General features: G+C 42.1%; 1 protein-coding gene across 1 annotated transcript in view; it reads left to right on the top strand.

Moving 5' to 3' along the window:
• Nucleotides 1-13,003, top strand: part of CGNL1 (cingulin like 1) — a gene marked incomplete at its 5' end in the record, with an annotated part of 130,329 nt that continues 117,326 nt past the window's right edge. The window contains 3 exon segments of the mRNA XM_027766013.1: nucleotides 1-1,567; nucleotides 2,366-2,460; nucleotides 5,656-5,761. Coding sequence (XP_027621814.1) covers nucleotides 1-1,567; nucleotides 2,366-2,460; nucleotides 5,656-5,761 — 1,768 coding nt within the window.

Below are 13,003 nucleotides of genomic sequence, written 5' to 3'. Positions count from 1 at the left end.
GGAATATGGCGTTCATCTGCGTCTTGCAAGTGATGAAACCAAAAAGTCAAGAAATTCTCAGCACTCGAAGGCAGGCTCCTATGGTGTCAGCATTAGGGTGCAGGGAATTGATGGCCACCCCTACATAGTCCTGAATAACACAGAGCGGTGTTTAGCAGGTCCATCTTTTTCTGAAAATGGGCCATCGTTTTCATCTCCAATGATGAATAACCTGCCTCTACATTCCAGCAACGGGTCCCTGCTAACGGAGAACAGTGCAGAAGAACTGCAGCTCCCAGAAAACCCGTATGCTCCGCCAAACCCAATCCGAAACCTGAAACAGCCTTCTCTCCATGAGGGCAGGAATGGCGTTCTAGATTACAAAGATGGGCTGATGAAGCCAACCCACATGCTGAACTTCCAGAAGCATCCAGAGCTTTTGCAGCCCTATGACCCCGAAAAGAATGAGCCGAACTTGCAAAATCACCAACCTTCTGAGAGTAATTGGCTACAAACTTTAACAGAAGAAGGTACAAACAGTAAGAAGCCTTGGACTTGCTTTCCTAAACCAAGCCATTCCCAGCCTACCAGCCCTCCCTTGGAAGACTTGCCCAAATCCAGTGTGACTGCCATTCGTTTGTGTAGCTCCGTGGTCATAGATGACCCCAAAAAGCAGACCTCGGTATGTGTGAATGTTCAGAGCTGCACTAAGGAGGGGATGGTAGATGAGACCCTTTCCCCTAGCGGGAGGTCCCTGACTGCCCACAGCTCACATTCCCACCCCGAAACCAAGAAAACCAGGCCAGATGTCCTTCCCTTCCGGCGACAAGATTCAGCGGGACCTGTCCTGGATGGAACTCGGTCACGGAGGTCTTCCTCGTCATCAACAACTCCCACGTCAGCCACCTCCTTGTACCGATTTCTACTTGATGATCAGGAATGTGCCATCCATGCTGATAATGTGAATCGTCATGAAAATAGAAGGTATATCCCCTTCTTGCCTGGGACTGGGCGGGACATTGATACAGGATCAATTCCTGGTGTGGACCAGTTAATTGAGAAATTTGACCAAAAACCTGGGCTTCAGAGAAGAGGAAGGTCTGGGAAGCGAAACAGAATCAATCCAGATGACAGGAAAAGATCCAGAAGTGTGGATAGTGCCTTTCCTTTTGGTCTGCAGGGGAACCCGGAATACTTAATGGAGTTTAGTAGGAACTTGGGCAAGTCAAGCGAACACCTCCTCCGACCATCCCAGGTGTGCCCGCAGAGGCCCCTGTCTCAGGAACTCCGTGGGAAACAAAGCACGGGCCGCGCCCTGGCCAGGCTGCAGGGAGCAGCATCTGGTGCTCACTCTGCTCACCCCAGACCTCCCCAGCAGAACAAAGATGGGAAAGTTCCAGAAAACAAAGGTGGTCAGGAAAGTACAGTGATTCGTGCATCCTCACTCCCAGCACAGAGTAAAAAGGAAGAGGAAATAAAAACAGCCACTGCTACGTTGATGTTACAGAATCGGGCAGTAGCAACTTCATCTGATTCTGGTGCCAAGAAAATTTCTATGAAGACGTTTCCTTCCACCTCACATACTCAGGTAATGATCTTACTATTTAATTTGCTAAATGGCATGCATTCTCATGAGAGAGAGAAAGCAAGTTTCCAGGTCTGGGACTTGAACTACAGTCAACCAAGTGGGAGTCCTATGTACATTAAACCACCATGCCACCTACTGACCCTGTACATTTGAGTTTTTAAGGATCAGGTTAAACGAACTGGATAATTTTCTAGGTTATTTCAAGCACAACTAGATTCCCATGGTGCTTTTTCTGTAAAGTAACTTGTCAGACACTGAAGAGAGGCTTGCCTTTTCTGTTTGTATGTGTGCAAAAATCTGGAAAGATGCAGAATTTGTTCTATGCAAAGATTCAGTGGTTAGGCTTATATGTAGGTATCTTAATTTTTCTCATGCATTTGAGTAACTGGGTTAATATGTAGCCTGAGAAATTAGGTTAACCCTAGTTTAGATCGATTGTAAAGTGGTGGAATCTAAGTGGTACATTTAGTGTTTTGGTAGTGTCAATAAAAAATAATGATAATAATTAAAATGATAATAAGGTTGGTAAATGCCAGGCACTATTTGTTCAGTATTATAGAACTGCACCAGCACCAAGAAGGTAGGTGATATAAACCTCTTTTTACTGCTGAGTAAATTGAGGTGAGAAGCCACGTCACTTGCCTAAGGTTACAGAGCTAAGTGTTGACACCTTCTGTAGTGAGGATGCTTACCTGAGGAATCATTTTTGGGCAGCGGGAATGTTCTTGGGAGCACTCAGGGTTTGCCTTCTTCCGGTAAAGTAATCCTTGTGATCTAACAACAGACATTACGTTCCAGGCCACACCAGATCTCTTAAAGGGCCAGCAAGAACTCACTCAGCAGACCAACGAAGAGACTGCCAAGCAGATACTTTACAATTACCTCAAAGAAGGGTAAGTAATTTTCTCTTTGAAGAGCAACATATTGTCATTTCTGGTGGAGTGCTTAATTTTCTCCTTTTCTTTTCCTTGAGAGATTTTTGCTATAGGGCGCGTATACTTGCTGGAGAGTCAGAGAGACAGAAAGCGAGAAATCATCCCCAGAGGATGACCATGCCATAGTCCCTTCTCCTCTATTCTCCTCTTAGGATTTTTGGGCACACAAACACATAAGCCTGGCGTAAGTTTCAAGCTGCCACGTCCAGGACTCAAACTGTGGTTGACCAGATGGGAGCCTAGCGCCCTAACCACTATGTCATCTGTTGCCCTGCCCTCCCCTTTTTGGTTTATTTCCTGAAAAAGAGAGCACAACACACACAAACACACACACACACACACACACACAGACAGGGACCCCAGCAAAATTTTCATGCCAAATCCCCCCTTAAGTTTTATACCTGTGAGTACGTCCCACTTGTTGAGGTGGACTTGGAATACAGACCAGAAACCTTCTCATATGGCTTCCAGCATCGTGTAGAAGCACCTTTACTGCCTGGACCACCATGTCTTGTCTGTGTAATGACTATGTCAGTAGGCTCCCATGTAGTCGACCATGGTTTGAGTCCTAGACCCTTAAACCTTATGCCAGGTGCTCGTGTATGTGCATGTGTGCCCAAGATCGCAAGAGGGGAGTGGAGAAGGGATTGTGGTATGGCCATCCCCCTGGGGGATGATTTCTTGCTTTCTGTCTCTCTGTTTTTCTGGTGGGTACACTCTCCCTATAGCAAGAATATCTCTCTCTTAAAAAAAAAAAGTCTGTTTTTTGCCCTATTTTCCTGTTTTGTGTGAGCAGGTTGAGAGTTAAGTCACAATGGCTGGAGTTTTCATAACAGTGTCTGAGTCTTTGAGGGTAGGGACTTAGAAGGGGAGTATAGGAAAGGATATTGTACTTTAAAAAATGAAGGTCTTTTAAATGATCCTTTACTCTTTCAAAAATGAATTAAAAAATAGGAAGAATGCCTCCTATTCAATTTTGAGTGGAGTTCGCCATCGCTTTGAGTTCTCTAACTCAAATAGCCATTCTCAGTCATCCCTGATTTGTCTGTTGGTGTTGCTACAACAAAAATATGTGAGACTGGGTGATTTATGAAGGAGAGTTTTATTTGGCTCACAATTCTGGTGCCTGGGAAGTCCAAGAACATGGGGCTGGCATTTGGCTGGTTTGTGGTGCTACACCACAACATGGCCGAGGAGTAGAAGAGCCATGAGTGTGTGCAAAGAGGGGAACATGCCCCAGTGGCTGGCTGGCTTTCCAGCAGTCTGCTCTCATGGGAACTAATCAGTGAGAGCGCACTCCCTTCTCCCTGTGGGGAGGAGGCATTAATCTAGTCTTGAGGGATCTGCCCCATGTGTCAGCCACCTCCCACGAGGCCCCACCTCCCAGCACTGCTGCCTTGAGGATCTATTTTCAGCTTAGGTTACAGTGGCGACCATCGAACCACAGCAGTCCTGTATTAGATGATACAAGTGGAAATGCCTCCTTTCCTCCCAGGGTTAACATTGGCCAGGAACCCTAGCTTTCATTATTTTTGAAACATATTCAAGTCGTTTCGAAGCAGTGCTTTCCGTACTTATCTTGGAGGTTGAATTTGAGTGATCTGTTTTTCAGTATTTAGATAACTAACTGCTCAGGAATTCTAGGCAAGGAATTTGAAGTTTCTGTTTCAGTTCTCTCATCAGATATGATTAAGGAGGAGAATGAAAAAAAGCTTTACAGCCTGAATGACTGAAAACCAGCCACTTGTCAACTACTCATGGGTATTTTGTATCGTACATTACAATTATTTGTCAATATTACAGAACTGACAAAGTAGTAAGGTTTAAAATACAAGATAGGAGCTCTCCTTGGAGAAAAAGTAACCTGAGAGATTCTTTTAGTTAAGAACTATTTATGAAAATCTCCTTGTGAAAAGTTAAGATTAAGATGGAAGAACTTCTAATTTTTAAGATTCTTTACATTCTTCTCTCTAAGGTAGATGAAGGTTCTCTCTCTCTCTCTCTCTCTCTCTCTCTCTCGGTACATGATTTATTAAGAGACTGGTGAGATGGACTTTAGCGGTTATTTAAGGAAATTTGTTCAAATTTTTAAAATTCTAATTGATAGAATGTAGGATGTATGGTGGAAGTTAAGAAAACTTTCTGCTCACTACCTGTGAAAATCTAGACAAAGGGCTGCTATGTTGACAGTCTTTGCTTGGGGCTTTTGTTTTTTAAAAAACAGGCTAAAAAGTTTAAGAGCAATGGAGATATTCTTAATATGAGATTTAAAAGTAAAGCATGTGTGTGACACACACACACACAAAGAAAAGGTCTTTTAGTATAAATATTAGTTATTTTACTCAAATAGCAAATCACTAAGGATAGCCCCATTATGCAGCAGTCAGGCCCCGTGCACAGGAAGCTGGATCCCATGTAGCTGACCAGGATTTGAATCTTGACCCAGCCATTCAAACCCAGATGTGTACCCAGAATCCTGATAGGATGGAGAATTGGAGGAAAAAGGATTATGGCATGACCAGCCACTCCACTCTCATGAGTGTCCATGTGCCTTGTAGCATTAACCAGAAAGAGTGAGAAAGATAAACAAAACAAAACAAGTTACTAAATTTTCACTGTAAGTTTTCTCTAAACTTAATCTGATTGTGTTTATGTCTCTCCCATGCATTTGAAATGGGAACGTCCATCTTAAATTGAGTTGTCACAATTTACTTGAAGAAAAATGCACCATCCATCCTGTTCTTCTCACTCTGGTTTTATGGCCTTCATTCGTGCTTTGAGCAAATTTTCTTTCTTTTTTTTTTAAGAGAGAGATTTCTTGCAATAGGGCGTGTGTGCTCACTGGAGAGACAGAGAGACAGAAAGTGAGAACTCACCCCCCGGGTGGATGGCCACGCTGCAATCCATTCTTCATTGTCCTCGTGGGATTCTGGGCACACATGTCCACGTGCCTGGCATGAATTTTAAGCCACTGGGCCTGGGACTTGAACAGTGGTCAACTATGTGGGACTTCAGTGGTATAACGATCGTGCTGTCTGCTGATCCCGAAATTTATCTTCTTAAAGGGCTGGTTGTATAAGCGTCATGGCATATAACACATTCTGAAACAAACGGTTCAATCCTTCACTGTCTTCTCTTCTCTCTTTCTTCCAGAAGCTCCGATAATGATGATGCCACTAAAAGAAAAGTCAACTTGGTCTTTGAGAAAATCCAGACTTTAAAGTCTCGAGCAGCAGGGAGTGCACAAGGAAATAATCAAGTAAATTGAGGTTTTATAACTTTGCAGAGTGCATTTAACATGGAATGTGGTAAACAACTTGCTGTTTCTTCAGTCTGATCATTTGTTTAGGGGAGTACATGGGACGTTTCCCATTTAGTGAACTGCATGAAGAGGAAGACCATTCTTTAGATATTGCTAATCCGCACCCTGTTTTCAGAACATTTTAAAAGATGGTGGTGAACACGTGGTGAACTTCAGATGAGGGAAATAAGAATAGGGAAGATGAAGTGACATAGGGGATAGGAAGCTCTAGCATTGTCCTAGGTCAATTTGGAGGGTAAGTGTGAGCAAACTTAGACTGAAGCTCTGGAATTTCTGGTATGGAAAAGAACAAGAATTGGTAACAAGTGAAATCCACCAGTTGGTGTTTTTTTTTTTTTTTTTTTTTTTTTTTTTTTTTTTGGGGGTTTTCTCTTTTGTGCGGGCAGAGACATAGAGACAGAAAGCGAGAAATCACCCCCCAGGGGGGTGGTCACACCGCAATCCCTTCTCCTCTTGGGATCTTGGGCACACATGCACATGCGCCTGGCGTGAGTTTTAAGCCACCGGGTCCGGGACGTGAACCACAGTCGGCTATGTGGGAGTCCAGCGACATAGCCATTACGCTAACTGCTGGTTCCCCAGTGTTTTTGCAGGGGGAAGGAGAGGGAAGGAGTAGAGTGGGGCCAAATTCTTAGGGGTTTTTTGGTTAAGGAAAGAACCATCTCATATTTGATGAACTGCCTCATCACAGAGCAAGACATTTCAGTTGCCCATTTCTTTCTACTCCCCTTCTCTGCATCTAATTATTTGCTGGCCAATGTTTTAGAGTTTTACCTTTTTGGTGTCAGTTAAGTAATTCCTAGGAGAGAATGTAAGAACTCTCTTGTAGACGGAAACTATATTGGAAAATAGCAAAACAGGTAGAGTTTTTATTTGGGAAAGAATAATGTATGATTTCCGTCATTGGATCGGACTGAGATTTCTAAAGTGAATCATTCTCCTTTTGCCTAAGAAAATTGGAAGTCTTATGTTTTTGTTGAGGACTGGGTTTTGGTCCCCTCTGCAGGAGTAGGTGTGTAAGCAGCTCATTTCAGCTACATCACACACAGCTCCCTAGGGACATGTGAGCCAACATGCCTATTTCTAGTTTTCTAACCTTTTTACTGTGGAATTTTAACCAAATCCTTTTGAGAGCATTATATCGTTATTATTTCCATGGGAAAAATAAAAAGATCCATCAATATTCTTACTCAGATTCGAGAAGATTAAAAAATTGTTTTATTGTAGTTTACGATTTATATATATTCATGTCTTTATAGAGTACAGTAGTCTGTAAGAGCATGTATATGGTGTATAATAAACAAATTCAGGATATAAACATTTACTACCTTCAACATTTAGCTTTTTATTATGTTGGGAACATTTGAAACCCACTTCAGTGGTTTATTTCCTAAATCTGGAAATAGGTACTAAATTATTTATGACATTCTTAGCTGTGAAATACAGTTCTAAAGAAAAAACAAATTGGGGACCAGCAGTTAGTGTAATGGCTGTGTCGCTGGACTCCCACGTAGTAGACCGCGGTTCGAGTCCCAGACCCGGTGGCTTAAACTCACGCCGGGCGCGTGTGTGTGCGTGCCCAAGATCCTGAGAAGAGAATGGAGGAGAAGGGATTGCGGCGTGGCCACCCCCCCGGGGGGTGATTTCCTGCTTTCTGCCTCTCTGTCTCTCTCTGTCTGTCTGGTGAGCGCATGCGCCCTATAGCAAAAACCTCTCAAAAAAAAAGAAAAAAAAGAAAAAAGAAAAAAAAAAAACAAATTGATTAAAAATCGGGTAACAAAGTTTCATAAATTAATGAGATATTAACATAGCCAATGAAAGAAGAATTTATAATTTCCATGTAGAGGATTGTGGGAGATGAGTTTATATTCTGGGGGCCAACTATGGTTGTCACCTGTTGGTCCCCAGAATATAAACTGGACTGGACTCCCAGGTAGCCAACTATGGTTTGAGTTCCAGACCCGGTGGCTTGCTTTCTCACTTTAACCCCTCTCTCTGGTGAGTACACATACCCTATAGCAAATTTAAAATAAATAAATACATAAATAATTCATTAAAAAAAAGAGAGTTTATATTCTGAAAAGATTTGTGATATCATTGGTCTAGTTAGAGATAGTTAGAATTGTACATAAGAATAGCTCATTAGGAAGAGACAGAAAAAGAAAATTTAAGGCTAGCAGGTGCAAAGTGGTTAAAGTGCTGGATTCTCCCGTGGTTGACCATGGCTTGAGTTTCAGACCTGGCAGCTTGAAACAGGCCGGGCGCATGTGTGTGCATGCCCAAAATCCCGAGACAACAATGGAAGAGAAGGGATTGCAGTGTGACTGTCCTCTCTGGGGAATTATTTCTCGCTTTCTGTTTCTCTCTTTCTCTAGCGATTGATTATGTGCACCCTATAGTAAAAATCTTTATTTCTCAAAAAAAAAAAGAAAAGAAAAAAAAAGGAAACTTTTACTCGCTCATTGTGGGTTCTTGTAAGACCATAGTACTGTACTGTACATAAAGAAATAAGTTCTCAAAAAAGTAAAATGAAACAAAATGGAAGGAGATATTTAAAAGTGAAGAGATGGTAAAGTCAGTGATCTGGTGATTTACAGGGTTTACAAATTTCTAGATTTTAGCCTTCTTTAAAATTCATTCCAAAGAAAGACTCAGCTACTTTTTATTTTTTAAAGAAGTATTTATTTTTAATTTTGTTTATTCATTCATTTATTGTTTTTTTAAAATTTTGACCAGAGAGCTACACCCACGCACGTACCCCTTCTCCCCCCTCCCCCCACACACACAGTGAGAGAGAGAAAGTGAGAAAGCAAGCCATCAGGTCCGGGAATCAAACCATGGTCGGCCATGTGGGAGTGTCCAGTGCCTTAACCATCACACCACCACCTGCTGGGCCCTAAGATTCAGCTACTCTTACATTTTGGATTTTCCTCTATTACCTCATTTTATACAATGAGTAATGATTGCAATAAAAATACATAAATTGAAACCTGTGAAGACAACTGTCTATCAAATAATTGGTGAATTTGCATTTAAACCTGTTGTGCGTAAAGTATTTGAATTTGCATTTTTAGGCTTTTCATTGGGAAATTTAATCCCAGCATTCAATGTTGTTATTGATATGTGTGGACCTACTCTTTTTTGTTCTAGTTGCTTTGTGTTCTCTTACTTCTATTTATCTTCCTCTAGTTTTCCTGGTGTAGTAGTCCCTAAAGTATTTTCTGAAGAGCTGGTTTAATTTTAAATTTTTGTCTTTCTTTTCTTTAATTTTAATTTTATATTTTAGAAATTTTTGCTATAGAGCACATGCACTTGCCAGAGAGACAGAAATCAAGAAATCACCCCCCAAGGGGATGACCATGCCTCAATCCTTTCTCCTCCATTCTCCTCTCAGGATTTTAGGCACACACATGCCTGGCGTGAGATTCAAGCTGCTGGGTCTGAGACTTGAATTGCAGTCAGTTATGTGGGAGTACAGTAATGTAACCATTACACCATTGGCTGGTACCACGCTGGTTTAGTTTTGGTGAATTTTTTCAGCATTTGTTTATATGAAGAATAATTTTGTGGGAACCAGCAGTTAGCGTAATGGCTATGTCGCTGGACCCCCACATAGTCGATCGCGGTTCGCGTCCCGGACCCGGTGGCTTAAAACTCACGCCGGGCGCGTGTGCATGCGTGCCCAAGATCCCGAGAGGAGAATGGAGGAGAAGGGATTGTGGTGTGACCATCCCCCCTGGGGGTGGTTTCTCGCTTTCTGTCTCTCTGTTTCTCTCTGGCAAACGCATGCACCCTATAGCGGGGGAAAAAAAAAAAACCTCTCCAAAAAAAAAAAAAAGAATAATTTTACTAGGTTTAATACTCTCAGCTGAAATTGTTTTTAATTCCAGAATTTTAAATGTGTCTCCCCATTCTTTTCTTGCCTCTATTGTTTCAGTTGAGAGGTTGGATGTTAGTCTAATGGGTTGGAAGTAAGTAACTTGGTGTTTCTCTCTTGCCATTTTAAAAAATATTGTCTTTGTCTTTGTTTTTTACCAATTTGGCCATTACGTGTCCTGGAGAGGATATTATTTTATATCTATTTAGTTTCCTTTGTATTTCCAGGATTTGGATGGTTTCATGCCGCTCTAAAACTGGAAAGTTTTCAGTTACTGTATCATGAAAGATATTTTCTATGCCTTTACCTGTCTCTTTGCCTTCCAGAATACTTATTATGTGGCTATTTGTTCATTTAATGATGTCTAGGATTTTCTGTATATTGTCCTCATTTTTAATGATTATTCTTCTATTCTTTGTGGTTGCTTGGACTAAATCAAAGGTTTTGCCTTCAGGATCAGAGGTTGTTCTGCATGGTCTAATCTGCTCTTGATACTTTCAAGGGAAGTTTTGATTTTCTGCATCATATTCTTTATCTCTAGAAGTTCTGTTTGATTCTTTTTGAAGGTGTCTGTTTCCTTATGGAGTTCCTCCTTCAAGTCATGGAAGAATATTTTCATCTCCTACAATTGATTGTCTCATTGAGTTTTGCATTTTCATCTCCTAGACTTCATTGTCTCATTGTGTTTTGCATTTTATACTTCTCATTGAGTTTCTCAATGAGATGCAATGAATTGCATCACACTAAGTGTTGATATCACGAATATTCTTAATTCTTTTTTTTGACATTTCTGTGATTTTCTCCTATTTGTTGAAGCTCTGCTTTGATTTGTAGTCATCTGGTAATATACTCACTTCTTCCTACTTCTATGGAGTATGTTTCTGTAGCTGTGTGTGCGTGCCCTTCCCTATGTGTGCATTAACTCCGTACCAGTTTCTCTCATCTACTGTGAATGGGAGTGAGGAACACAGTAGGAGTTTCAGTTCAGGTTTTAAGAGCAGAGTTTCTCTCTTTTTACTGTTAGAGGGATTGTGGGGAAAGAATGTCTCCAGAGTCTCCCGTCTTCATGTGTTTGGATCCTGTTTATGCAAATCTTTCTGCTCCCAATGTGGATGGAGTCTGAGCTAAATAAGTACAACATAAGGTGGTATGCCACTTCAGCATGCTGTGTGGGCCAGAGCAGCCCCTCCTCTCCCCCAGCAGGCTGGGCGGGGGTCCCTGATGAGCACAAAGCTAGCAGCATCAGCCTCCCTTCTATCACTTCTATCCTCAGGTGTTGTAGGAATCAAGCATCTTTAGTTCTCGAAGGCTAGAGTGACCCCTCTCCCCCACAGCAGGCTGGGCTGTGGTCCCTGAAAAGCTCAAACCAAGTGAAGTGGAGAACTTAGTGTGTGTGTGTGTGTGTGTGTGTGTGTGTGTCTCTTAATGTCTTTTGCTCATTTTTCATTGAGCTGTCATTTTCTTTTTGCTTTGTTGGAATTCACTTATTCTGGATATTAATGCTTAATAAGCTAAATTTTAGACACATCTGTCCCTTAATCTGTAATTGGTCTCTTCAGTAATTGCTTTTTCTTTTTTTCTGAAGTAACTTTTGATGAGCAAAAGTATGTAATTTTTTTTTTTGAGAGAGAGAAAATTTTGCTATAGGATGCATATGCTCGCTGGAGAGATGGAGAGAGACAAGAAAGCAAAAAATCACCACCACCACCAGCACCTTCCCACCTCCCCTCCACCCAGGGAGGGATGGCCATGCTACAATCCCTTCTCCTCCATTATCCTCTTGTGATTTTGGGCACGCACACACACGCGCCTGGTGTGAGTTCCAAGCCACTCGGTCCAGGACGTGAACCGCGGTCGACTACGTGGGAGTCCAGCAACATAGCCATTACGCTAACTGCTGGTTCCCCCCAAATTTTTTTTAAAGCTATTTTTACTCGGTTTTCTCTTCATTATGTCTCTCATCATTATGAAAGTGTAATATTTAAAAAAAGGAATACCAATTTAGCCAACATTCATTCATTCATTTTACTGCCAGAGGGGGTATGCACTCACCAGAGAGAGAGAGGGAGAGAAAAAGTGAGAAACTACCTTTCACCAATGGAGCATGATCATGCTGCAATCTTTTTTCATTCATTTCTCCATCCTGTCAGGATTTTGGTCATGCATGCACAAATGCCCGGTATGTTCTTTCAAGCTTGAGGCTGGGATTTGAACTGCAGTCAGCCTTATGGGATCTGGCTCCTAATACACAGTACTTAACCACTGCATTATGCCCAACATACATATTTTTTTTTGGAGAGGATTTTGCTATAGGGTGCGTGAGCTCGCCAGACAGACAGAGACAGAGAGATAGAAAGTGAGAAATCACCCCCCTGAGGGGATGGCCATACCGCAATCCCTTCTCCTCCATTCTCCTCTGGGGATCTTGGGCACGCACGCACACATGCCCGGCGTGAGTTTAAGCCACTGGGTCCGGGACTCGAACCACAGTCGACTACGTGGGAGTCCAGTGACGGCCATTACGTTAACTGCTGGTCCCCTCAACATACATTTATTTACTACTTGTGTATGAACATATGCAGAGACTGAGGGATAAAATTTATGTCAGCGTTTAATGAGCAACAGTCCCAAAGTAATGCAAGTTCTATAGCAAATGTGTATACAAAGTGACTTGGGAACACAGAGACATGGACTTTGGGTAACTTCATGGCACAGATGATTCTTAGAACATTTTTAATGTTTTTTTTTTTTTGGAGGGGTTTTTTCGCTATAGGGCGCGCGCGCTCGCCAGACAGACAGAGAGAGACATAGAGACAGAAAGCGAGAAATCACCCCCCAGGGGGGATGGTCACGCCGCAATCCCTTCTCCATTCTCCTCTCGGGATCTTGGGCACGTACGCACACGCGCCCTGCGTGAGTTTTAAGCCACCGGGTCCGGGACGCGAACCGCGGTCAACTACGTGGGAGTCCAGCGACATAGCCATTACGCTAACTGCTGGTTCCCAGTGTTGTTTTATTGAGATATAACTTACATATAATAAAGTACAAACATCGTACCTGTATGGTTCACTGAATTTTTAACATAGGTTTGCATTCATGCGGCTACCCCAAAAAATGAAAATAAAATAAACTTCCATAATCCAGAAGGTTTCCTTTGCCCATTCCCAATCAATTATGCCACCTCCTTCTGGAGGTAATCACATTCTGACTTCTATCACCTAGATTGATTTTACCTTTATTGAATTTTTTTTTTGCCCCCTCCCTTTTTTTTTTTTTGAGCGGGTTTTGCCATCGGGACTGTG

This window comes from Tupaia chinensis, unplaced genomic scaffold, assembly GCF_000334495.1.
Source record: "Tupaia chinensis unplaced genomic scaffold, TupChi_1.0 Scaffold000063_1, whole genome shotgun sequence".
NCBI lineage: Eukaryota > Metazoa > Chordata > Mammalia > Scandentia > Tupaiidae > Tupaia > Tupaia belangeri.
This window is presented reverse-complemented; position numbering and strand designations above follow the sequence as displayed.